Genomic DNA, 23,578 nt, shown 5'->3' on the forward strand with positions numbered 1-23,578 from the left:
GGTGCGATTCTCATTTCCAAAGTGAGATTATTGCTAACTTAACTATCAACTGCAAAAAAAACTTGTTACAAACACTACATAACCAAGTTTCTTAATTTCTTTTTCCTAAATTAAAAGGGTCTAGAATAATAGGCACCATTTTTTTGTACTCTCTCTATTAGTTTATTGTACTTTGTTATGTACATTATTAATGTACGGATGCCTAGATATGAAAAACAAAAAAATAATTTAAAATTTGATTGAAAAATGTAAAATAAGTGATTAGTATATTAGAATTTGATTAAAATACATCACTTGTTCTAAAATATTCCAAATCCACAAATGTCACTAATGTCGCATAATGTTTTTTTAAGTACCGACAGAATCAACTCTCGCGTCACTAAATACACATTGCTCAAAAATATGACTTTTGCTTTTTGCAAGCTTCATATACAAATAGAAGGTGACGATAACAAATTTTCTTGTCTTCAAAGTTGTAATAAACATACATAAATTTTAGTAGTAATCCATAATGCCTCATAATTTTATATGGAATTGGGCCAGTTTATTTGGAATGGTTTTGTTAATGGTGTGTTTGAATTGGTAGATATGAATATTTAAAGGGTATTTACTAGTCCAATCTAGTGTTTGAATTGCCATATAATTATTTTCTGAGTGGCCCTTTTATAGGGCAAGAGCCTGTTGTATTAGGACAAGAAAATGGTGTATTACTATCAACAAAAATTCAGTAATAATAATAAAATATCAATCCTAAATTAACTGAAATTACTATTAGTATAGTATATCATTTTATGAGAATAAAAAGGAGATGTCATGGAAGATTTATGATAAATTCACACGTGATTTTTGATTTCATTTAAAAATAATTATGCAAATATTGAATAAAAATTTAATATTTTCCTAAATATGCAGATATTTAATTTGAAAAGTTTTTTTTCTGAAATTATTGCAGAAGAGTAATAATTCACTTTAACTTATTTAATACTACTAATGAACAAATTTCAAATGTAAAATACGTGAAAACTTCAATTACATATATACAATTTATTTTTAGATAAATCAGTACGTCATAAATTAATATTCATGAATGTGAACGCAATAGTGGAATAAATCAATTTGACTATTGTTTAGTCCACATTTTACGCCGGATGTTCATCGTATAACTACAAACCGACATGCTCAAAATTGTTCTCCTCCCACGTATGTTTATTCCTTTTTTTTTTCACTAATAAATTATGATATGATATCTTATTTCCAAATTCCAACTACTTGATTTGCCATGTCTTTATACTCGAGCATGTAAGTTGACTCGACCCATCTACCTATTTCACAATTTGCTATAACTAAAAACTGCAAATACAATGTTACACAAAATAAACAAGTGTATATTTTTCCTTTTTGCTTTTCCCTGAGAAAAACTAAAATACAAACTACATTTATCACCATGATTAATAGAACAACCTTTGATAGCAAATGCACAACCATATTCCAAAAGAAATTCAACAGTATACCGATTCAACAGCTAAGATCACGTGGGTTAATAACAACACTTCACCCATATTTAGGATTTTAAACTCCAAACTCTCACTTTCTAAATACATGTATACAAAAAATTCAATTCCAAAAGTAAAATAAAATACTCAAACACCCTAAAAATCTGTCAACTAGATGAGACGCCCACCACTTGAAAATATACTATGCATCAAAACTACACCAAACGGATAACCTCTCTCTTAAAAAAACACGCACATCTCCCGCAACGAAGGGAGAGAAAATTCCCCAATCTAGAGAGAGAAAGAGAAAATTGAGAGGAGAGAGAGGAACGGTGCGACAGAAATTGAGATCGCTAACAATGAAGCAGCAGCAATGGCAGCAGCTGTGCAGAAAAAAGACTCAATTCAACATTAAGAAGAAATTCCTTTGGAGAATCTCTATCCTGCGCCGTTACGTTCTATCGGTTTGGAGCCAATTCCTCGCTTGCTGGAGCGGAAAAATCTCCGGGAACTACAGGTCTCTGCCGCCCAATTCCTCCGACACCACCACCACCGTCTCCTCCTCCTCCTCGCCGCCGCCCTCTACCGCCGGCCTGATCTCGTTACGGCTTAGCTATGGAAAGGATTCGTCGGATTTGGTTTCATTGAAGATTAGCCTCTTTGGCGATTCAAACATCGGGAAAACGAGTTTTCTGGTTAGTTTAATTTTTTTTTTCTTTCTAATTTGTCTATTTTAAAACGTGTTTAATGTTATCATATGTATAATATTTATTATAAATTAATTGAGGTGTTGTTGGTTTGGATTTGAAACGTGGGAAGTTTTGATTTAGTGTTCGATTAATTGGATATATACATCTGTTTAAGGTTAGAAAATTCATGTGTTTTATTTTAACTATAATTTGAGTAGTAAATTATTCTCGTGTTAATTTTATTGAAAATTAACATGCAAGTAATTAAATACTATATTGAGTAAAAGTATATAAAAAATGATCTACTAACATGATTTTTGGACTTCATTTAAAATTTTAACTGTTGTCTAGGCATAGATAACATATCTTTCGAGGGAACCAGATCCTCTACAGTGCACATAAATCACAGCACCATGCTGTGCCACCCAAACGACGCCGCATTATGTGTTTTCATAGTTATTTTTCTTCTTTTGATTTTTTAATGTTTTGGTTTTATGAATGATTTTATTACTACTATATTCTGGCGATTCTTCATAACTAGAATTAATTATAAATGGTAGCAAATTGAATGCTTTACAAAAGTACTACACTACAATTTAAATTTTCTTCTTCTTTATTTTCAATTTTCTCACAATATAAATAAGTAAACATATTTATTATTGTTAGTCTTTTCATAACTAAAGTTTAATGTACTCCCTCCGTCCCAACTAAGTTGAGACGTATTTTTTTGGGACGTTCCAACAAAGTTGAGTCATTTCCTTTTTTACAAAAAAACATTCAATCACTCTTACTGTAGTTCATTATCTACTTTACTCTTTTTATGTCTCCTACTTTTTTCTCTTTCCTATTTTATTTTACTTTTATTTAATCTATTCAATACAATTTCTTAATCTTCGTGTCTAAAAGTTTTGTACCAACTTAATTGGGACGGAAGGAGTAATATTTTATTTTTATATTTACATAAGTTAATAAATGGGAGAGGACGGAAAGAGTACAATTGACCTGGTCCTACCTGAAATTAATTAATCAAAGAAATAGGGTAGAGGATAAAATCAGAGAAAGAGAAGTGGGTGGTTTTAATAATAATCGAACTTGCAACTCTCTCTCTAAAATTTTGCTGCGTTTCATGTGAAATTGGCTGCGTTTAACCACAGCACCTACTATTTTTATATTGAACAAATACTATCGTTTTCTAACTTCAAATTTACACTCGTCATAAAAGTTGTACAGTATAAATCTTAAAAGAAGTATCCATATGGTATGTGATTTAATTGATTTGTAGTAACAATCTAATATTGGACCCAATTACAAAATTCGGGCATTTGTAACAATAATGAAATACCCGATAATATATTTATTAACTTATTTATTACGTGCATAATTATATAGGAAGGTTTGATCCGTTGCTAACTTTTTAAAGTTGCTAAATCCTCAATGCATTGTATTAAAATGTCAACACAAATTTGTGTTGATATTTTTAATACACTACATTGACGAGTTAGCAAGTTAGCAATTAAGAAAAGTTAGCATTATAACACACCCCATTATATAGAAATATCTATTTTCAATTTGAGGATATATTGTAGTAGTACTCCCTCCGTTCCCTCATAGTTGATGCAGAACTTTTCGTTAAGAGAGTGATGTTTAGTATATTAAGTAGATAGATAAAAAAGTAGAGACTATAGTATAGAAAGTAAATAAAGTAGAGAAAAATAAAGTAAGAAAGAGTAAAGTACCAGAAATTGTTACTACCAACTACTATGAGAAAACTTTTTAAAATGGAAAAATGATTTAGCTAGGAGGGAACGAAGGGATTACTAAGTTTGAAATGATTAATTTCTGTGGATATATCTGATAAAAAGGACTATACTTAAGAGATGGAATAAGTAATGGAGTAATATATTCATTTATAAATTTATTAGGTCAAATGAGATAATGAGAGTGAGTAATGTGTACTCCGCGCTGGTAATCACATGCTAAAAGGTTAAAATTTTAATATTTATCCTTATTTTACTAGTATATGCTAAGTGTGTATTTGGGTCAAGACAAAATATGCAGGTATAAAGAAAAGAGACGAAGAAAATGCAGGGATGGGAATAAATCGTGTCGACAAAATATTGGATGTGAAAGGGGCAAGGATCTGTTATAGCATATGGGACGTGGGAGGTAAATTGATTAATTAATTCTCCATCACTTTCTTTTATTTCATATTGGATAAAGAAATATCACTACTAGTTTTGATAAGATGATGGATTATTGGCAGCTTAAATCACAATTGGGAAATTTTGGGGAATATGGTGTTTGTTGTTTTGAGATTCTCAAACTGGCAGAAACCGTATCAAATTTTGCTTATTTTCTTAACACATTCATTTTTGTTATGTGTAGGTGACGAATCTTCAGGAGATCAAATTCCCATAGCTTCTAAAGATTCAGTGGCTATGCTATTTATGTTTGATCTTACTAGTAGACGTACATTAAAAAGGTACGATTGCGATCATATCATGTCACTTAAAATCAAAGCTAAAAAACAGTAAAATTCAAGTGTAAAGGTTTAGCTAGCATAGTAGTATTTTATTATGTATTTCTGATTCATTTCAAACCTAGACGAATATTTATTTATAATGCTGGTGGTTGATTGCAGTGTGATCAGATGGTATCAAGAAGCCAGTAAATATAACCAGGTAAAATTCAAATGCATTTCCAAAATTATTTTGTATACGAGTAGTAAGTACTAGCATTAACCCTTCAATTTATATTTTTCCATGTTTTCTTGCATTGCTTTTTGTCTACCTTCTCCCATTCTGTTCTTAAATTTTCAATACTTTTATGTAACATCCTGAAATATATTGTCTTGTAACGCAGACTGCAGTTCCAGTATTTATAGGGACCAAATTTGATGAATTTATGCAACTTCCTATAGCTTTGCAATGGACAATTGCAAGCCAGGTAAAATTATGAATTTTTATTAAAGTATAAATTTCTTAAACTATCAATTTTGATAGGACAATACAATACCTTACTACTGTTTTTTTCTTGATGAAATGATAGGCAAGAGGGTATGCAAAGGCTCTCAATGCACCACTATTTTTTTCCAGTGCAAAATACAACATAAATGTGAATAAAGTTTTCAAGTTCATCACATCCAAGCTCTTCAACTTGAACTGGAAATTGGAGCGAAATCTCACCATTGGAGAACCCATTATTGATTTCTAGTTTTCATCTTTCTTTTACCGGAATTTTCTGTAGAAAAGTTCCGTAGAAAATATTAGTCGAGTGAAAAGTGAATGCAGTCAACCAGTTGCCGGATTTGCATAGTGCTACGAGGATATGATATGCTACATATGTTAAGCGTATTGTAGAGAAGATAAATGTGTATCCGGTGATCTCGAGTTGTTTAAATAGTGTCCAAAAGAAAAGGAGATGAATGTATATGTGCTTCCAGAAAGAAAAACAACGAAGCACGACGTCCCGATTCTTTGAATAAAATCTTTGATGTCTCTTTCTCTGTGTTCAAAATAGTAGAAATTCACAAAATATTAATAAAATTATTGGGTGTACTGTATGGGTGCCACCGGCGGATTGGGGGGGAGGAGGGGGCGACCGCCCCTTCCCGGCCGTTCGGAGAGCCTAAATATCCCTTATAATCGATCTGGAAATAGCAAAATCGCCCCCTCCGTGAATAAAAAAATATGAGTTTTTAATGAATGTTGTATTACAGTTAGTAGCCTAGTGGTTATGTTCTTGGACTTTTAACCAAGAGGTCCATGGATGTAGCCTCAATAAGATCATTTTCTATTCTTTTGACCTTTCTTTCTTTATTTTATCAATTCATATGACTTCTTATTATCAAATTAAACCATTGAAATATTTTATGAATCTCTATTTTTATTAGTTTACACATATTATTTTGTTATACTATTAATTTTTTAGTTAAATATTTTTTTAATACTATATTTTACTATTTATTATTAAAAAAATACTTATTTTATGTAATTTTTATTGCATCTTATTAGTATATCAAAATAAACATTTGAAATATTTATGGAGTTTATATATTTGCTATTTAATGTAGTATTATTTCTTTATTTTTAATTAAATATATTATTTAATTTTATTCTTAAAAATTATATTAATTTTGAATATTTAATTTCTCCCCCTCCGTATTCGAGTTCTGGATCCGCCACTGATAGGTGATGACTATGTTGTTTTCACTAAGTGTGTTGTCTGCACACATTAATATGAATCGTGACTATATTAACACTCATCCAATCCAATTTAACTAAAATTTTCATTAAACACCCCATTTTTTCTATTATTAATCCAACATTTCTTTTCATTTACATTTAAGTATCTATATAATAATTTTTTGTTATTTAAAATATATGATTGAAAACCGTTTAAAATATTTTTTAATTCCTAATCAGATTAAAAATAAATAATATTAAGCATTATAAACCGTTACTTTATTAAATAAACACACAGCTGAAAATAAAGATGTGAGAAAAGAGAATGTGAATTGTGAGGAGAGGAGAGATTCACTTTGTTTGTAGAATTGTATAGCAAAATCATGTTATATTTAGATAGAGGATAAGAACTTGAGTAGTTATAATTTAATTTTTTATAAAAAATTATCTAAAATGAAATTTTATTTTGAAATTTAAACTAGTTAATGAAATTGTCGAGCAACAGAAAATAAATGATAATCTAGTTAATGAAATTGTATCATTTGATACAATGTCAGCAAAGTCACATTCCGATCGTCAACCTTCCAAGTGGGCCTATAATGGGCCATAAAAAAGTATTGGACTTAATTTTGCAAATAATCTTTACTATGATTTCCATAATGATTTATGATCAATTGCCATAAATAAAAAAATGGAATAGTATGAATGAAATCATTGTTAAATGAGTTAAGTATTTTTATTCATTAAAAATGAGTTAAAAACGCAGCCCATGGATATGAACTAAACCGTGGGATTGCATGATGTTTATGTTACAAAAATGTACAGAATTCTAACTTGTAATTAATAGACCGTAACATCTTTAATTGAAAATAAATTTGAAGATATCAAAATTATCTCTGAGAAAAGCGTGCATCTTGCCTTTTTCCTTATGTAGTGGTCCTACTAAGTTAAAGAGCAGAAAGAGAAAACAAAAATTAAATTGGATTTTCTAATTACTCATCGATCTCGCAGTCAAAAAGATTGATTTTGTTTGCGTGGCTCATTTTGCTTGCTTGACTAATTAATCAGTCACACTATTCCACTACAAAACTTTCACTTTCTTTCTTTTTCGATTATTATTATTCTACTACCACTCAAAAAAGGATATATTTTTCAGTTCAATTGTAAACATAATTTTATAGGTTAAATCTCTTAATTCTTGTCCCACATCGACTTGGTGATGATCCTAGCTCCTCTATATAAGTATGGATAACCCTTTCCCTTATAAGGCCTTTTAAGGGGTGAGTGACCCATTTCTAATATGATATCAGAGCGGGTCCAGGTCGATGATCCACGTGATGGAAGTCCGATGAGTCATTCCGATAACCCTCCCCCTTATAAGCCCTTTTAAGGGATGAGCGACTCATTTCTAATATTATATACACCACAAAACATAAGAAAGAATAAAATTAATAATAAAATTATACTGACTTTGAGAAGTTTCAGCGCTCTCCAAACAAAAAATAATAGCCAAATAATGGAAATCCTACAAAGAAAACTAGTATCACCTAATAATTCAAGTTGAGGTCAAAACAACCTGATCTAAAAAAATGTATTGATTTTTTAGTTTGGATTATAAATTTCAATTAGAATTTTGACCCCCATTATAACTTTTTAGTTTAAATTCTACAAAATCATAATTATAACATGTAAATATATTCATTGTTTGTAGATTTATCATAGGTTTTGATACATAATTGTAGAAGTAATGCCATCTTAAGTAGTCCAAAAATTTCAATATAAGACTATCAATAAACTACTGTATTTGTATTATTTTTAATTGAGATTAAAAGGTGATTATAAAATAAAAAATAGCCATTATAAAGTAAAATCAAACACTTTACTCAACCAACTCACTTACTATCACTTTTCTGAAAATAATTAATTGAGAATAGAAAATCCCCACTTTTCCAACCGATCTTAACTACCTCAACTCCAAAGGGTCCCACACCAGGATTCCATTTTGTGGGCACCATTACATTCACACCCCTTTCCTTTATTACTATATAAATCAAAATCCTTCTTCAACAATCATCCTCACCTCTCTCTCTCTCTCTTTCTAAACACCTGAAGTTTCTTTCCAAAAACACAAGTTCACATCTTCAGCCATGTCGATCAACTCGTCGATCGAGGAGAGCGGGTGGACCAAGTATTTGGAAGACTTTTCTTGCAACAACGACAGCTTCATAAGCAGCTCTTCTATGGTCTCCGATGCAGCGTGGAATGGCTCAGACACCATTAAAAGGTTGAATTTGAAGAAGTTGAATCGAAGCACAAATCGAAGGAAATATACGTATGAATACGATGATGATTTGGAAGATACAGCTAGCTCTCCTGTTCATAGCCCTAAGGTTTTTTTTATCATCTTTCCTTTCCTTTTTTTTCTATTTTTTTTATATTTAATTTGTTGTCTTGGGATTATTTTTAAGGTTGTTCGTGTCTGAATTTCGAATAGATTTTTTTACATATAAATAATTAATAGTAATATATTGATTTTAGAAAATTGGTAGAGTTTGCTTTTCAAGAGTAAAAGGAAAGGAAATTGTTTGCATATATATATGAGTTATGTATTGTATAGCCCATTTTGTGAATTGTATGTGAGTGGAATAGAGGTTGTTTGTTGTCTGAATAACGAGATAGCTAGAATTTTCTTTTCATGAATAATTAGTTTGTTGATTTCAGAAAATTGTCAGTTTTTGTTTTCAAATGAAAAAAAGGAGAAGAAACAGAATATTTATGGTTTGTTTATAAACTTTAGTGCTAATTGCAGAATATTTGCTCTTTCTTTTGAAGAAAGAGAAAATAATTATTTCAATATTTTGTTGAATAGGTAAGCAGGATGAAGCAGGCGGAGGTCAACCAGACAAAGATGGATGCTACTTGCGATTATGTGGTAACAAGTCGTAATTATTTATTTAATTAATCACTTATTTTTCAATATAACTATAACTAATTGATTGCAATTATTCCATATGATCTTGCCCTCTTAACTAATTTTTATTTAATTTGACACTTTTAGGGCCAACAGTCGAGTTCGAAGAATTTCTTGAAACACGATAGAGAAGAGAGAAATACAAATAATAGAATTATCGACAACAAAACCAGTGATCAATATATGGAGCTGAGGAAGAGAGGGTTATGTTTGGTGCCAATGTCAGCTTTGATTAACTATATTGGTTAATTAAATATGAGAAAAAAGTATAGTTTATCTCCATCTTTTCACACACTTCATTGTGAAAAATAGAAAGATTATAGTGTGTAATAATAATAAAAGAAAGTTGGTAGATTGAGTATTGTATATAATTTTCGTTGCCATTCCCTTTCTTCCACATGGTTATATATGTGGCAAGATTTTAAATAGGGTTTGTATAAAGTATATTTTTCTTAATTGGTGAGTATATGTTAATTTGAGTATGTTATTGTCATCTATATATAGTTGAGTTTTAGGAGTGTGATTAGTTGTTTTAGTTCAGATGTAGTATATAATTGACAAAAGTGGCTGCAATTTTACTAAACAATTTTTAATTACAATTGTTCGATATTCGACTTAGAATTCATAAACAGAATTAGTCTTCTTGAGTAAAAGGATAGACTTGTGTCTAATTATAGAACCTTTTTGCTTGAAATAACTTAAAATTTATTCGAAATTTTCATACGGTCTTTTAGCTTTTGCCATCTCAAAATTTCCATTTTTTTCAGCCAAAGCTACACGATTTTTCTAGTGGTAACTAGTATGTGATGAAAAAGTTCGAGTAAACTTAATTAATGCTGTTTAATTAATTGCTTGATGTCCGAATATTATCGTTCACGTTAACTTAATTAAATTGCATAATCATATGTGGTGGAGGATTTCGACCTGATTTGATGATAATGTGACGTCTTAACAAGAAATGAGCTATCAAGATATTAAAGTCACGATAAACCAAAACTAACAAGAATATTTCTTTCTTTTTTCTAAAAATGCATAAGTTATCTTTGTCACTAGGATTAATATATGTAGGTGTTTATCAGTGTTATTAACAAGTGTGCCTCACTACACAACAAACAAGTAACTTTATTCTTTACTAATGTAAAAAGTTCTTCATTTCCGAACTTAATTAATTAATTATAGCTTGTTTAGGCAAATATATATCATGAAGAATTTTTAACTGCTTGTTCCCACTACTGTTTTCCTTCATAAAACTAATAAAAAACCAAGTTTTGGGGGTAAACATAAATACATAATTACCTATTTTAGCGTTTACACTATGTAAAATAAAATAACTCAAGGAATTTGCATATGATCAATCATTTCAGCAAGATAGAAATCAAAGAAGATTTCAAAAATAAATTAGCGTAAGCAGGCATGCTTTGTGACCTGATACACGCCTGCTCATAAAATAATTTTCACTGTAGAAACTGAAAAATCAACCCAAAAATATAGTACTCCATTAGAAAATTTTATTTCATGCATATCATGTTCGAAAAAATTAATCACAGACATATTTAGTATGTTATCATTCATAAAAATATTAGTAATTCCATTCTACAAATGAATTAAATCCCTATTACTAACTGGTTAACCACTATTTGGATTCGACTAATACAAAACAGGAAAGTAATTAAAATATAATTTCAGACGGCTATTAGCATGTGCACACTTGATCAAGGGAGATGAATTTGTAATTATTTAGGATTAAGAACATTCGTTGGATTTAGCTTTTCTCAGATTCTTCTTTTGACACTTCATTTAATTTTCTCTTCTCCCCCCCCCCCCCCTATATATATATAATAGAATTAATTACAAATAATAATTGTAACAAATTAATAGTTGTGACTAACGAGATGACGTACAACGATGACTATCGGCAGCCATATTAGTAATTAATTTCAAAATAATGTTCAGGTGTTTTATTTATTTGTTTATCTGTTCTAGTGCATGAACCAATTAATTATTTTTTGGTTCGACTTGTGATTAATTGTCACCTTGATAGATGAGAACTATGTAGTGTGACGCGATATGTAATTTTATAATAAAAATGAATTTTAATATCACATCATTATCCTTGCTTGTTAGTTATCCTGATTCAGATACCTCTAATTTAGCATATTAGTACAATATCATATCTCAATATGATACTTTAATTAACCACTTGCTGAAAAGAAAAGAAAAAAAAAGAAGAAGAGAAAATAATATGCATCTGGAATGCATATTACTTGCTTGCATATGGTGCATAAAAAAAGATAATCCGTTTTTCAAAAAAAATATTTATTTATTACTACAATTTAATTTATATATCTGAAAAAAGCATATGACTATAGGGGGCAATGCTTTGCTTTGATGATACTATTAATTAAGCTTAAAACACAAAAGTCAGCTTTGCCTAACTAATTCTTTTTTTTTTCCTTCATGTATAATTGGGGGTTTGGGGGTTGTGACAGGAATAGGATTAGGTCGCCAATAAAACTCCAATAAAAGGTGAAATAAATAGATGGGTTTATTTTGAAGAAATGCACGCCTTCGGCACTTAATCAATAAGTTGATTTTGACGGCGACTATGATCAGATTATTGACTAGCTTTCATCATTTTAGATTTTTAGTGGAACATGCATGGTTTGCTTAATTACCTATGATGAATCCGCGAATTTTGATGTTAGTAAATGCAGGAAAATACAGATACGACACAGAGAATTTACGTGGTTCGATTTACTGAAGTAAATCTACGTCCACGGGAAGAAGGGAGGGCAAGATTGTATTGCTTGATCTGGAATTACAGCTTACAACACAGACTTGCTATATGGTATTTTATCTCTAGAGAGCTTAACCCTTTTCTAACAGATCTAAGTTCTATTTATACATTGAACTAAGATCGTGGCTTACATCATCACTCTAGGTCGTGGATGTCGTGTAGGTCATGGCCTAAGATCGTGGCCTGAGTTGACGCCACGTGGTAGTGGGTGTGTTGGAAGTTGTGGAAATCCTGCATGGGTCCACTAACTCCTTGTTCGGTCGAATACTGAGACCGAACTGCTTTGGTTGCCGATCTGAGAGTAGAGCTTGATGCCGACCTGAGAGCAGAGCTTGATTGGTTGGCTTTTACCGAGCTGTAGGCTGAGGCCGAACTCTTTGGTAATGCCGAACTCATCCGAACTCTTTGGTCATGCCGAACTCATACTCTTCCTTGGGCTTCGGGCTGATGGGCCGTCATTGCTGTTGGGCTTGTTTAGTCCGTACCCCATCACTACCCCCCCCGAAAGACGAAGTGAATCACTTCGGCGAAGCGAGTCACTTCGGCATTCTGGATAAAGGTACGGGGGAGGCTGACGTCAGGGGACGTGCCTTGCATGTGACTGCATTAAATGCGACAGTAAAATCCGGCCGTTGAATCCTGAAAAGGTGGGATTCGAAACGGTGCGACGATTTTGAAATCTTCGCCGAATCTGATAAATACCTCCTTTCTTCGTCATTGAAGCACTTTTGCGACTGCTTCTTCTGCACTCTCTCTTTTTTGCGAAAATTCTCTCTCCGCTTTCAAGAACTTCTTCAGACTTTCTTCACCTTCAAAAAGTAAGAAAAATGTCTTCTTCTTCTTCGGAGTCGGGTAGCGGTAGGAAAGGGGATAAGGGGTCTTCTAGCCGGAAGGAATCCGGGGAGAAGACCGTAGAGTACTTTCACAGCGTCTTGAGTAAGGACACCGTGATATTTCTACACGAAAAATATCTTCTTCCCGGGGGGAAGGCGGTGGTTCCCGACGATGATCATAGGGCTAACGACCCGCCGGAGGGTTATGCCACCGTTTACGAAGCCTGCTTAGAATGCGGGCTTCGTTTCCCTCTTCCCCCACCTTTTGTAGAGCTTCTTGATTTTTTTCAACTCCCTTTAGGTCAGGTGACTCCGAACTCTTGGAGGCACTTATCGGCTTTTGCTGCCGAACTGCGTAGGCTAGATAAGGATCTGTCTCTGAGGGCAATCCTTAATTTTTTCCAGTTTAAAAGGAAGGGATCTTGGTTTTACTTGATCCCCTTACAGCCTTTTAGGGCCTTCTGCAAAACCAAGTGGCCGAAATGGCAAAACCGTTTCTTTTTTTATAATAGGACTTCGGCTCCGGGTTTTCCTTGGAGAAGGCCGAAGTCCGTGATTCCCCATCCTCGGTTAGAACCGTTGGCCGAGCTCGAGGGCGAGCTCAATAAGATTCCTATGATTAGGAAACAGTATTCGGAAACTGAGCTCGTCAAGGGCGACCTTGTGTTCAATATCTCGTCTTCGGACGAAGAGGCCGAGGGTGAGGATTTCTCTTTTATGCTTTACTGCTTTAGCGGCGAAAACTAACCTTGCTTTCTTGCTTTTTGGCAGTGTACATGCTGAATAAGGCTATCCGAAAGTCCTCCGAGCTTGAGGAGCCGGAGAAAGAGAAGGCTACCAGCTCGGCGCCTGATGCCGAGAAGAATCCGAAGAGGCAAAAGACCTCTTCGGATCCAAAGAAGCCGGAGTCCACTTCGGCAAGTAGGAAGGGGAAGACCCAGAAGCCCCCGAGAGCGCCAGAGAAAGACGTGGTCTTGGCGCCTCCTTCGGAGCATATCTGTGAGCCATTTTTATGGCCCACGGACTTCGCCGAGGTGAATTGTCTTCTTGATTCTTTGGCTTTGCTTCTGTCCTGTATTTTTGGTGCCCTCTGTTGACTTTTTTCCTTATCCATTTTCAGAGGAACGATATGCTCTCCAAGCTCGTCGCCGTCGAACTCTCCAAAGCGTCCAACGACTATGCTGAGATGCAGAGGAAATTGGCGGCTGCTTGTCACCGGGCCGAGCAGGCTGAGGCAAACTTTGAGAAAGCCAGAGCTGCTAGGATTTCGGCCCAGGATGAAACTCAGTTTGCCAAAAACCAGCTCGTCATCCAGCGAGAGCAGACGAAACGGAGGGATGCTGCCGCCGTGGTTGCCCAAGGAGAGGGTCTCCGTGCTTTCGTGGAGAAACTCTTTCTGAGCCACCAATTCTCGGCCTTTGTCGGTGATCTGGTAAGGCTAATTACCGATAAGGGCGAGCAGGGGCCTGAAGTCGTCCTGCCGCTGTACGGCCGGGAGATAGCAGCTCGGCTTCAGAATCTGCCGCTCCTTGAGGAGCTCGCTTCATCCTCGGTCCTGCTTTCTGCAGACCGAGTCCGGAGTTGTCGAGCTGATCGGGACGAGAACCTGGAGGCTATCTTTGCCTCCGTGGGACCCGTTTCACCTGCTTCGACTTACAACGGAGAGGGTGAGGCCGAGCCGCTGGAGCGGGAGGCCGAAGTCGAGCGGGCCGGGCATCCGGAGAAGGAAGCCGATCAGGAGGCGCAGCAGATCGGCTACGGTGGCGCCGAGCAGGCTGGGGAGAGCAAGGAGGCAGAGGCTGAAGCTGAAGCAGATAAGGAGAAGGAAGCTGAACCTCACCGAGAAGGTGGAGACGAAGCTAGCGAAGTATGATTTCGTCTCCCTTCTCTTAGTTTAGTTTCTTCCTTTATGTAAAATGGCCTTGAAGCCCTCCTTGTATAGAAAAAATTTTTTCTTATGAATGAAAAAATTCTTCTTTCTGCTCTTGTGTCTTCGTATAGCCTTTCGTACTCTCTTACTCCTGTTGTGGTTTACTACCTGCCCGGTAAGCTGAAATGCCGAACTGACGTAGCTGCTTTGTATTCTTAACTCTCAAGGAGCTGGAGGTACTTCACTGGAAGCGGCTGTACTCTTCGGCTTTAGACGAAGCTGAGAAAAGAGCTATAGCTGACCAGATGAAGAATGACGAACTCTTGGCTCGTTCAATGAAGCTGGAGGCCGATAATAAGGACTTAGAGTCCGAAAAGAAGGATCTGGAGGCCGAGCTGAACACTGCCGTCGCCGAGAGGACTGCGTATGAGGATTTCATCTGCAGGCGTGGGGGAATGACCATCTCTGAAGTTCAGGAACGAGTTGACGAACTGTGGGAGGAATATCACGTACTCCGGAGGAACAATGCGCTGGAGAGCTCGGCTTGCCAACAAGTTGTGAAATCATTGCGGCGCTGGGCTTCTCGGTATGACATCGTTCTTTCCCGGCGTCCTCCAATCGAGAGATTCCTTAGGCATTTCCCGCCAACAGATGCTAGTACTCCAGCTCAAACCTCTGATTCACTTGCTCAAAACCCTACTCCAAGTCAGCAACGAACTCAGGGACAACCAGAGACGTCAAGTCGAGGACGGACTGAAGTTCGCAGAGGAGCTGTGGTTATGAGTGAGCAAGACCGGCAAATGCTTCGTGAAGAGACTCTTCGCCGCCGAGGTGCTAGGGCTTCCCGGGCTCAGAGAAGAGGTGGCAGGTCGATTAGAGCATCTCGTCGACCTGCTTATTCTGCAGCTGCCTGGAACGCCCGAACTCAGCTTCACGAGGATTTTGTGAATAGATGGCTCAACTTTAGCAACCCTGGACAGTAGAATAGTCCTTTGTAATAGCGTAACGCCATCTTGTAGGGTAGCGGAGTTGTGTGCCGAACAAGATTTGAAAATGAAATTTTGTTTTCGCTTCTAACACTCTGTATTTACAGCTTAGCGAAAAAATTTCATCGTACTTGTCCTCGGTCTTATGAAGTAAACTTCTTTGACCGAACTTGGTCCTTGGTCTTATGAAATAAACTTCTTTGACCGGACTTGTCTTTGGTCTGATGAAATAAACAACTTTGACCGGACTCGTCTTTGGTCTGATGAAATAAACATCTCTGACCGGACTCGTCTTTGGTCTGATGAAATAAACATCTTTGACCGGACTCGTCTTTGGTCTGATGAAATAAACATCTCTGACCGGACTCGTCTTTGGTCTGATGAAATAAACATCTTTGACCGGACTCGTCTTTGGTCTGATGAAATAAACATCTTTGACCGGACTCGTCTTTGGTCTGATGAAATAAACAACTTTGACCGGACTCGTCTTTGGTCTGATGAAATAAACATCTCTGACCGGACTCGTCTTTGGTCTGATGAAATAAACATCTTTGACCGGACTCGTCTTGTGTTCTAATTTGGCGATTTTTGTCGCCGGGATCGAACTTTCCCTTGTCCTAATTCGGCGAGTTTTATCGCGTGGATCGGACTTTCCCAGTTAACCGAAGTGGTCTTATGCAGTAAACCTCTTTGACTGGACATGGTCGTCCTCGGTCTTATGAGGTAAACTTCTTTGACCGAACTTGGTCGTCCTAATTCGGCGAGGTTTATCGCGTGGATTGGACTTTCCCTTGTCCTAATTCAGGCAAGTTTTATCGCGAGAATCGGACTTTTGTTGCAGTTCGTTTCAGACGAAGTGCTTGATTCTTAAGCAGAATTGTGGTCTTGTATCCTCTTTAGAAGCTTTGACACACAATCGTGGGCTTGTTGCAGCTCGTTTCAGACGAACTGCTTGTTTAAGCTGAATTGTGGTCTTGTATCCTCTTCAGAAGCTTTGACGCACAATCGTTGGCTTGTTGTAGCTCGTTTCGGACGAACTGCTTGTTTAAGCTGAATTGTGGTCTTGTATCCTCTTTAGAAGCTTTGACGCACAATCGTGGGCTTATATATGTTCTAAGAAGGGGATCAGCCTTCGAAGAACAAGATACCTCAGTAACATTTGTAAGAGACGACACGCACAGAGAGACAAAACACACAGACAAAACGCACAGAAACACACAAAGACCAAGCAAACCAAAGAAAGCACATTGACCGGACTGTCTCTTACAAATGGAACTTTTTGAGGTTGGAAACGTACCATGTTCGGGGTGCTTGTGCTCTTGACACGTGAGTCAATTTGTAAGACCCTTTGCCGAGGACTTCTGACACCCGATATGGACCTTCCCATGTGGGTTCGAGTTCGCCCAGCTTTTCTGCTCGGCTTACTTCGTTGTTTCTCAAGACGAGATCTCCCACTTGAAATTGCAGCTTTTTCACCCTTTGGTTATAATACCGGGCTACTTGCTCCTTGTACTTGGCTGCTTTTATGCAGGCCAATTTTCTTCTTTCTTCGGCCAGATGTAGTTCGGCTCTCAGTCCGTCACCATTTATTTCTGAGGAGAAATTTTGGGGACTGGGTATGCCGATCTAAACCGGAATCACGGCTTCAGTGTCGTACACCATCGAGTTCGGCTCCGGTGTGACTTCGGTCATTTCACCTGCCTCTGACTCCGGCTGCTGTGATTGCTATGCTTGATGGTGCCGAGCTGATTGCTCGGCACTTTTAAGCGCAATCTGCAAACTCTTGCTCTTTTTTGATCACCTCGGATGACCGCTATTCCTCCTTTGGTGGGGAAGGTGTTCGGCGAGGATGCCTCTGATCGCTATGATCGGGCTTCTTTTCGTCTCCTCTAGATGAGCTGTCTAAAGACCGTTTTCGACGGTCTGCCTCATCGGCTCGGGAGAACTGGTCCGCAATGTCCCACATCTCTTGAGCTGTTTGCGGACTGCATTCCACGAGCTTTCTGTAGAGAGCTCCGGGCAGGATTCCATTTTGGAATGCCGAAATGACAAGTAGATCATTGAGATTATCTACTTGTAGGCATTCCTTATGGAATCTCGTCAGGAAGTCGCTGATCTTTTCGTCGCGACCTTGACGTATAGAAAGCAGCTGAGCCGAAGTAATCCGGGCTTCCGCTTTCTGAAAGAACCTCCTGTACATGGCTGAGCCGAAGTAATCCGGGAAGTTCGTGTAATATCGTCCGAGAACGGAGTCCTCAACGCTCCGTACATGGCGAACCCGACATTTCTTCGGTATGGAGGAGATGGAGTTCTCCTGTGATTCCGGTACCGAGGATTCTTTCTTCTGGAAGACATGACACTACTGCGGTAGTGACTGTCTCGTATGGAGGGAGAGGGAGAATCCGCCGTTTTCGCCTCCGGTTGCTTTTGGCTTTTTTGCAGGAAGGTTAAGAATTCCTCCTGCTTTTCAGCCAAAAACAGCTTGACAGCCTCGTTCAAATCGGGCTGCTGGGAAGACTCGATGTGACGGCTTTTGGAGCGGCTTGTTCCTCCGCCATGAGAACTGGTGGTGGATTTATCCCTAGGCTGTTTGCCAGACCTATGGGATGGATTGGCTTCCTCCTGGTTCTCACGGGCAGGAATACGGGTACTCTGCGATCTGGTATGCATTTTTTGGGTGGAAAAAATGGATCAAAAATTCGCTTTATCACAAATTTGGTTCTCTGCTTCCCACAGACGGCGCCAGTGATGAATCCGCGAATTTTGATGTTAGTAAATGCAGGAAAATACAGATACGACACAGAGAATTTACGTGGTTCGATTTACTGAAGTAAATCTACGTCCACGGGAAGAAGGGAGGGCAAGATTGTATTGCTTGATCTGGAATTACAGCTTACAACACAGACTTGCTATATGGTATTTTATCTCTAGAGAGCTTAACCCTTTTCTAACAGATCTAAGTTCTATTTATACATTGAACTAAGATCGTGGCTTACATCATCACTCTAGGTCGTGGATGTCGTGTAGGTCATGGCCTAAGATCGTGGCCTGAGTTGACGCCACGTGGTAGTGGGTGTGTTGGAAGTTGTGGAAATCCTGCATGGGTCCACTAACTCCTTGTTCGGTCGAATACTGAGACCGAACTGCTTTGGTTGCCGATCTGAGAGTAGAGCTTGATGCCGACCTGAGAGCAGAGCTTGATTGGTTGGCTTTTACCGAGCTGTAGGCTGAGGCCGAACTCTTTGGTAATGCCGAACTCATCCGAACTCTTTGGTCATGCCGAACTCATACTCTTCCTTGGGCTTCGGGCTGATGGGCCGTCATTGCTGTTGGGCTTGTTTAGTCCGTACCCCATCAACCTACAAATCATCCTCTTACTTACAAAACTATTGTGTCGTCTTCCTTAATCTCAAATAAATTTATAATATGTACTAGTATATAAATTAATCCTTATTGAAATTGATAGCATGGCAACAATTATTAGTTTTTTTTTTATTTATTTTAAAATGTCCACAATTAACGCATCACCTAAGTTCAAATCTTATGAAGGGTGAAATTTTTATGAAATAATTTTTTTTATAATTTCTCGACAACAACTTCGAGAGCTTCAAGTTCTTCAATATTTGAAGATAGTTTTCCTTTAAGCACACCCTCCAAAATTGTCCTTCAATCCATTAATATAGTCGGAATTTTTTTCGCTGGTGGGAAACAACAAAGTCGGGTAAAGTTCGTAATATTATTTGCCAAGTTGAAAGTTCGTGGGAAAAATCCAATGTTTTGAAAGTTCTATGATATTAGGGTCCAATACCCTTTAAAATAATATTATGAATTCGATATAAAAAAGAGGAATTTAGAAAAATATGCTTATAACTTTCACAATATGAATGAAATTAGAACACTAAATCACCAATTCATTCATCAAAGTGATGATTTCACCATATATCTCATAGTTTAAAGCTAAGAATAATTCTTATTTTTTTAATAATTATACATACATGTAGTATCCTCATTTTAAGTTATAATTGTAGTATCCGTGGACCAAGTTTTATTTAAACTATAATTTTGGTTAATACTCTACCGTCTACACTCCACGGGAATGAAATCGAAATTAATTACTGTACTACTTTGTTGAATAGGGAATTTACTTACTCCATATAATAGTAATAAAGTTTGTTTAATAGTATTAATTTTAGTAACTGCTCCCTCCTTTCTATGTTATTAGATTTCTTTTTCTATTTCGAAAAAATCCAATATAATTGAGTTATTTCTATTTTGGTAAAAATTAATTTGTTCTCTTACTTTATTCTCTCTTCATCCCTCTTACTTTATTTTAAAATCATAATTAGAGCTTATTTGTTAAATAATATATAAATTAATGTAATATTTATTTTTTACTTAAAATTTATCAAATTTGAAAATACATTATACAAATTAGGTTGACACGACATGATAAGTTAATAACGAACATAACATGATATTATACGATTAAAATTTGATAATACACTATAAAATATGATATCACGATTTAAATCTAAATAATAATATCAATATAATATTTTTTTAAAAATTAAATAATTATTTTAATCATGTTATAACAAGCTTTAACGGTGTAATATCAAGTTTTAATCGTATAATATCATGTTCAGGTCGATATCAACTTATCGTGTCGTGTCAAGCTAATTTGTATAATGTGTTTTCAAATTTGATAAATTTTTAGCCAAAAATAAATTAGAATTGAAACATGACATTAATTTATACTTCCTTTGTCCCTTAAAAATATACCACTTGTCATTTGGGATGTCTCGTAAAAATAGATCAATTCTATTTAATGATTTTTTTTCTCTTTATAGAGGCGGGTCTCATCTCCACTAACAATATTTCAATAACTTTATAATAACACTATTAGTTAAAATAATTTTAAACGATAAAGTTTAGTTACTAAAATTAATATTCAACAAACTTAATGACTATTATATGAGTAAATTCCCTATTCAACAAAGTAAGTGTAAGACGGTAGAGTATTAACCGAGCAGTTACTAAAATTAAATAAAACTTGGTCCACGGATACTACAAGTATAAACTTAAAACGAGGATGCTAATGAACCAAAACGGCGCCGTATTACACAACAGCAGGGGATCCGCTCCCCTAAAAATACATGTAACTCGATACTAGAAACTCGCTACTTAAAAAAAAAGAAAAAAAAGGAAAAAAAAAGGAAAAAAAAAAGAAAAAAAAAACTAAATCAACTTGCAACTCTTAATTCTATAGTCCGATTTACTTATATGGGTGCATGAATATGTAAAAAAACACTTTTATGACAAGGTTTTCTTCTTCAAATAAAATCATAATAACAAAGATAAGAGCATCTGTAACCCTTGGGGCCGGGCCGCAAATTGCGAGTCCCGGCCCGTCCCATGCATTACACGGAAGGGCGGCACGGCTCAGGCCCGTCCCGGTGACGCGTGACCGGCCTGGGGAGCGTCCCGAGTCCCGGCCCGGGACGGGGTTGCACGGAGACGGGCCGCAAGTCCCGCGTCCCGGCCCAGCGTTGCACGGTGACGGGCCGGGCCGCAACCAATTTTTTTTTTATATATTTTAAATTCGAAATTTTTGTCAACTACGTTGTCACCGAGCCGCCCGTGCAGGGCCTTCCTCACGACATCCGCAATGTCATGGCTCGTTCAGCTGCGATGCGCCAAGAGGAACAACACACTCGCCTCCAAGCCGATCTAATCGAAGAAATTTGGACTCGCAACAACGTTTTCCAGCATTGACGTTATGTTTTCATGTATTTTATTTTCAGTTTGAAAATTTATATGTTGTAATTTTGCAGTATTCGATGAAATTAAATTTTCCGTGTTATAAATTTACAGCGTTTTTTATTTTACTTTCAAAATAGGTTGGAGTTGTGAATAGTGTCATTTATTAGTTGCGGCCCGGGCCGCAACCTGCAGGGTTACAACAGTTGGGGCCTGGGCCGCAACTGTAGAGGAATGATGACGTGGAGGGGACTTGGGGCCGGAAATGGGGACGGGGTTACTGATGCCCTAAGCCGGCAAAATTAATCACTTGAGCAAAACATGTCGACTCCTTTAACCGACAGCTTAATCCTGATTAAGACCGCAATTAAGTTGATGAGTCGGAATATTATTGGACACGTTTCAATGATTTAACATAGAACGTGGTTTGCTTAATTAATTAGCTATTAGCTACCCACCTTCCACTAATTAAAGCTTAATAGTAAATATATATTGAAAGAGCACTAAATAAATTGTTAAAGACAATTGGTGTGACTTTCCTCTTTATCCTACGTTCACGTGGAACCTTTTCCATTGTCCATTGACTCAATTAGGGTCATATCTTTTCTATTTACTTTCACTAATATATTTGCGTATTATTTTATGGGTTATGAATAAATTGTCTCATAAAAGAATATATGATTAAGAAAATTAATCTTTGATTTAGAATTGTAATCATCACCCCATGAATTTGGTGAAAATGGTATGTCTTTACTCTGTGTGATTGTAATCGGAAAATAATTATAAGAAATTTCATAAGCAAAATATGATAGAGTTTTAATTATATTATTCTGAATCGCCATGATCACGGGCAGAAACGTTACATAATACTGATGTTGCAATAGATGATCTAATTTGAGGTTAAATTAAATCTTAATTATGAATAATATGGACAGGTGTAAGATAGATGTTTATGGTAAAATTAACTCGTTTCATAGTTATTGTAAATTAATTGTTTGTTCCGTGCATGTCTGATTAAATATAGAAATATTCTTTCGAATGTTTTAGACTTATTACATATATATGCAGCATATACTTTCCAATTTCCATAATCAATGCCCGTGACAAATTGCAAATGTCACGGAAATTAGTGAATATTCACAATCTTGATTCTTGTGTTGAAATATCACAAACCAATCACAAAGATAGTTATAAATTATATTCCATATTCTAACCCTCAATCAAACTAGATTTTCAGAAAAAATAATTAATATCAAAGAGAATAAAATCTTTGGACCTTGTCTCGTGTCTCTGATTTATGCATATTTTAAAGAGAGATTGAAGAACTAAGAGATAGGCTAATTATTTGATTATTCGGCAGCCGGCTATGAAAATAAAATACGTATGTGTAGAAAAGTGAATTACTCACTCTGTCTTGGCCTAATTGAGTCGTTTTTATTTTGGCAGGAATTTAGGTAGTGTTATTTAGTTAATAAAATTATTAATAGTAAAGTAAATATAGTAATAAAATAAGAAAGAGAAATAGAGAATAAAGTATGAATAAAAATAAAATAAGAAAGAAAAATAAAGAATAAAATAGGAGAGATGATAACTTAAAAGAGATAAGAGGTAAATTAGAAGAGATGGGTGATTTAATTATAACCAAAAGATGAAACGTCTCGCTTAGGCTGAAGCCGAAGTACATACTACTATTAAAGAAGATATGTACAGTATAATAGTACTATGTGTTATTTAGTAAAGACTAAAATCCATTTTGTCTTAAATATTTGGTCATTTTTAATTTTTGATTGAGCAGTATATTTATTAGTTTCAGATCCTTAACATTGTTAATTGGTTCATTTAATGTTGGGAAAAAAGAGAGCTAGATAAAGTTTGGACGTGGATAAGCAAGAAGTGGGAGCGTGCATGAGCCAATGTTGTGGAGCCTTCAGACTCCAACTCACGAAATGGATCACATAGACTTGGATCCTCGAGAATTGAAATAAAATACTAGAA

At 35.9% G+C, this 23,578-nt stretch overlaps 2 protein-coding genes across 3 annotated transcripts; both read left to right on the forward strand.

Annotated features, from left to right (window-relative positions):
- The first annotated feature begins 1,631 nt into the window (after positions 1-1,631).
- On the forward strand, positions 1,632-5,660 carry LOC121802915 (septum-promoting GTP-binding protein 1-like). Its single transcript, XM_042202606.1, has 6 exons — positions 1,632-2,188; positions 4,228-4,348; positions 4,568-4,664; positions 4,824-4,863; positions 5,045-5,128; positions 5,231-5,660. Exons 1-6 carry the CDS (start codon positions 1,853-1,855, stop codon positions 5,393-5,395), a joined length of 843 nt encoding a protein of 280 aa, XP_042058540.1. The 5' UTR covers positions 1,632-1,852; the 3' UTR covers positions 5,396-5,660.
- Positions 5,661-8,466: 2,806 nt separating this feature from the next.
- On the forward strand, positions 8,467-9,793 carry LOC121803457 (vascular-related unknown protein 1-like). Of its 2 annotated transcripts, none has more exons than XM_042203120.1 (3): positions 8,467-8,756; positions 9,236-9,298; positions 9,425-9,793. In XM_042203120.1, exons 1-3 carry the CDS (start codon positions 8,514-8,516, stop codon positions 9,584-9,586), a joined length of 468 nt encoding a protein of 155 aa, XP_042059054.1. In that variant the 5' UTR covers positions 8,467-8,513; the 3' UTR covers positions 9,587-9,793. The 2 variants fall into 2 exon arrangements, with proteins under 2 accessions (XP_042059054.1, XP_042059055.1); XM_042203121.1 differs by having other exon boundaries at positions 9,236-9,305; positions 9,425-9,576.
- The last annotated feature ends 13,785 nt before the right edge of the window (positions 9,794-23,578 follow it).

The sequence above is a fragment of the Salvia splendens genome, chromosome 5, assembly GCF_004379255.2.
Source record: "Salvia splendens isolate huo1 chromosome 5, SspV2, whole genome shotgun sequence".
NCBI classification, from domain to species: domain Eukaryota; kingdom Viridiplantae; phylum Streptophyta; class Magnoliopsida; order Lamiales; family Lamiaceae; genus Salvia; species Salvia splendens.

Bases quoted from the DNA above. Each gene is read 5' to 3' on its own strand.
- LOC121802915 (XM_042202606.1), top strand. From the start codon at position 1,853: ATGAAGCAGCAGCAATGGCAGCAGCTGTGCAGAAAAAAGACTCAATTC. The intron at 2,189-4,227 runs GTTAGTTTAATT...ATTTGGGTCAAG, and splicing joins TCGGGAAAACGAGTTTTCTG to ACAAAATATGCAGGTATAAA. The intron at 4,665-4,823 runs GTACGATTGCGA...GGTTGATTGCAG, and splicing joins AGTAGACGTACATTAAAAAG to TGTGATCAGATGGTATCAAG.
- LOC121803457 (XM_042203120.1), top strand. From the start codon at position 8,514: ATGTCGATCAACTCGTCGATCGAGGAGAGCGGGTGGACCAAGTATTTG. The intron at 8,757-9,235 runs GTTTTTTTTATC...TTTGTTGAATAG, and splicing joins CTCCTGTTCATAGCCCTAAG to GTAAGCAGGATGAAGCAGGC. The intron at 9,299-9,424 runs GTAACAAGTCGT...TGACACTTTTAG, and splicing joins ATGCTACTTGCGATTATGTG to GGCCAACAGTCGAGTTCGAA.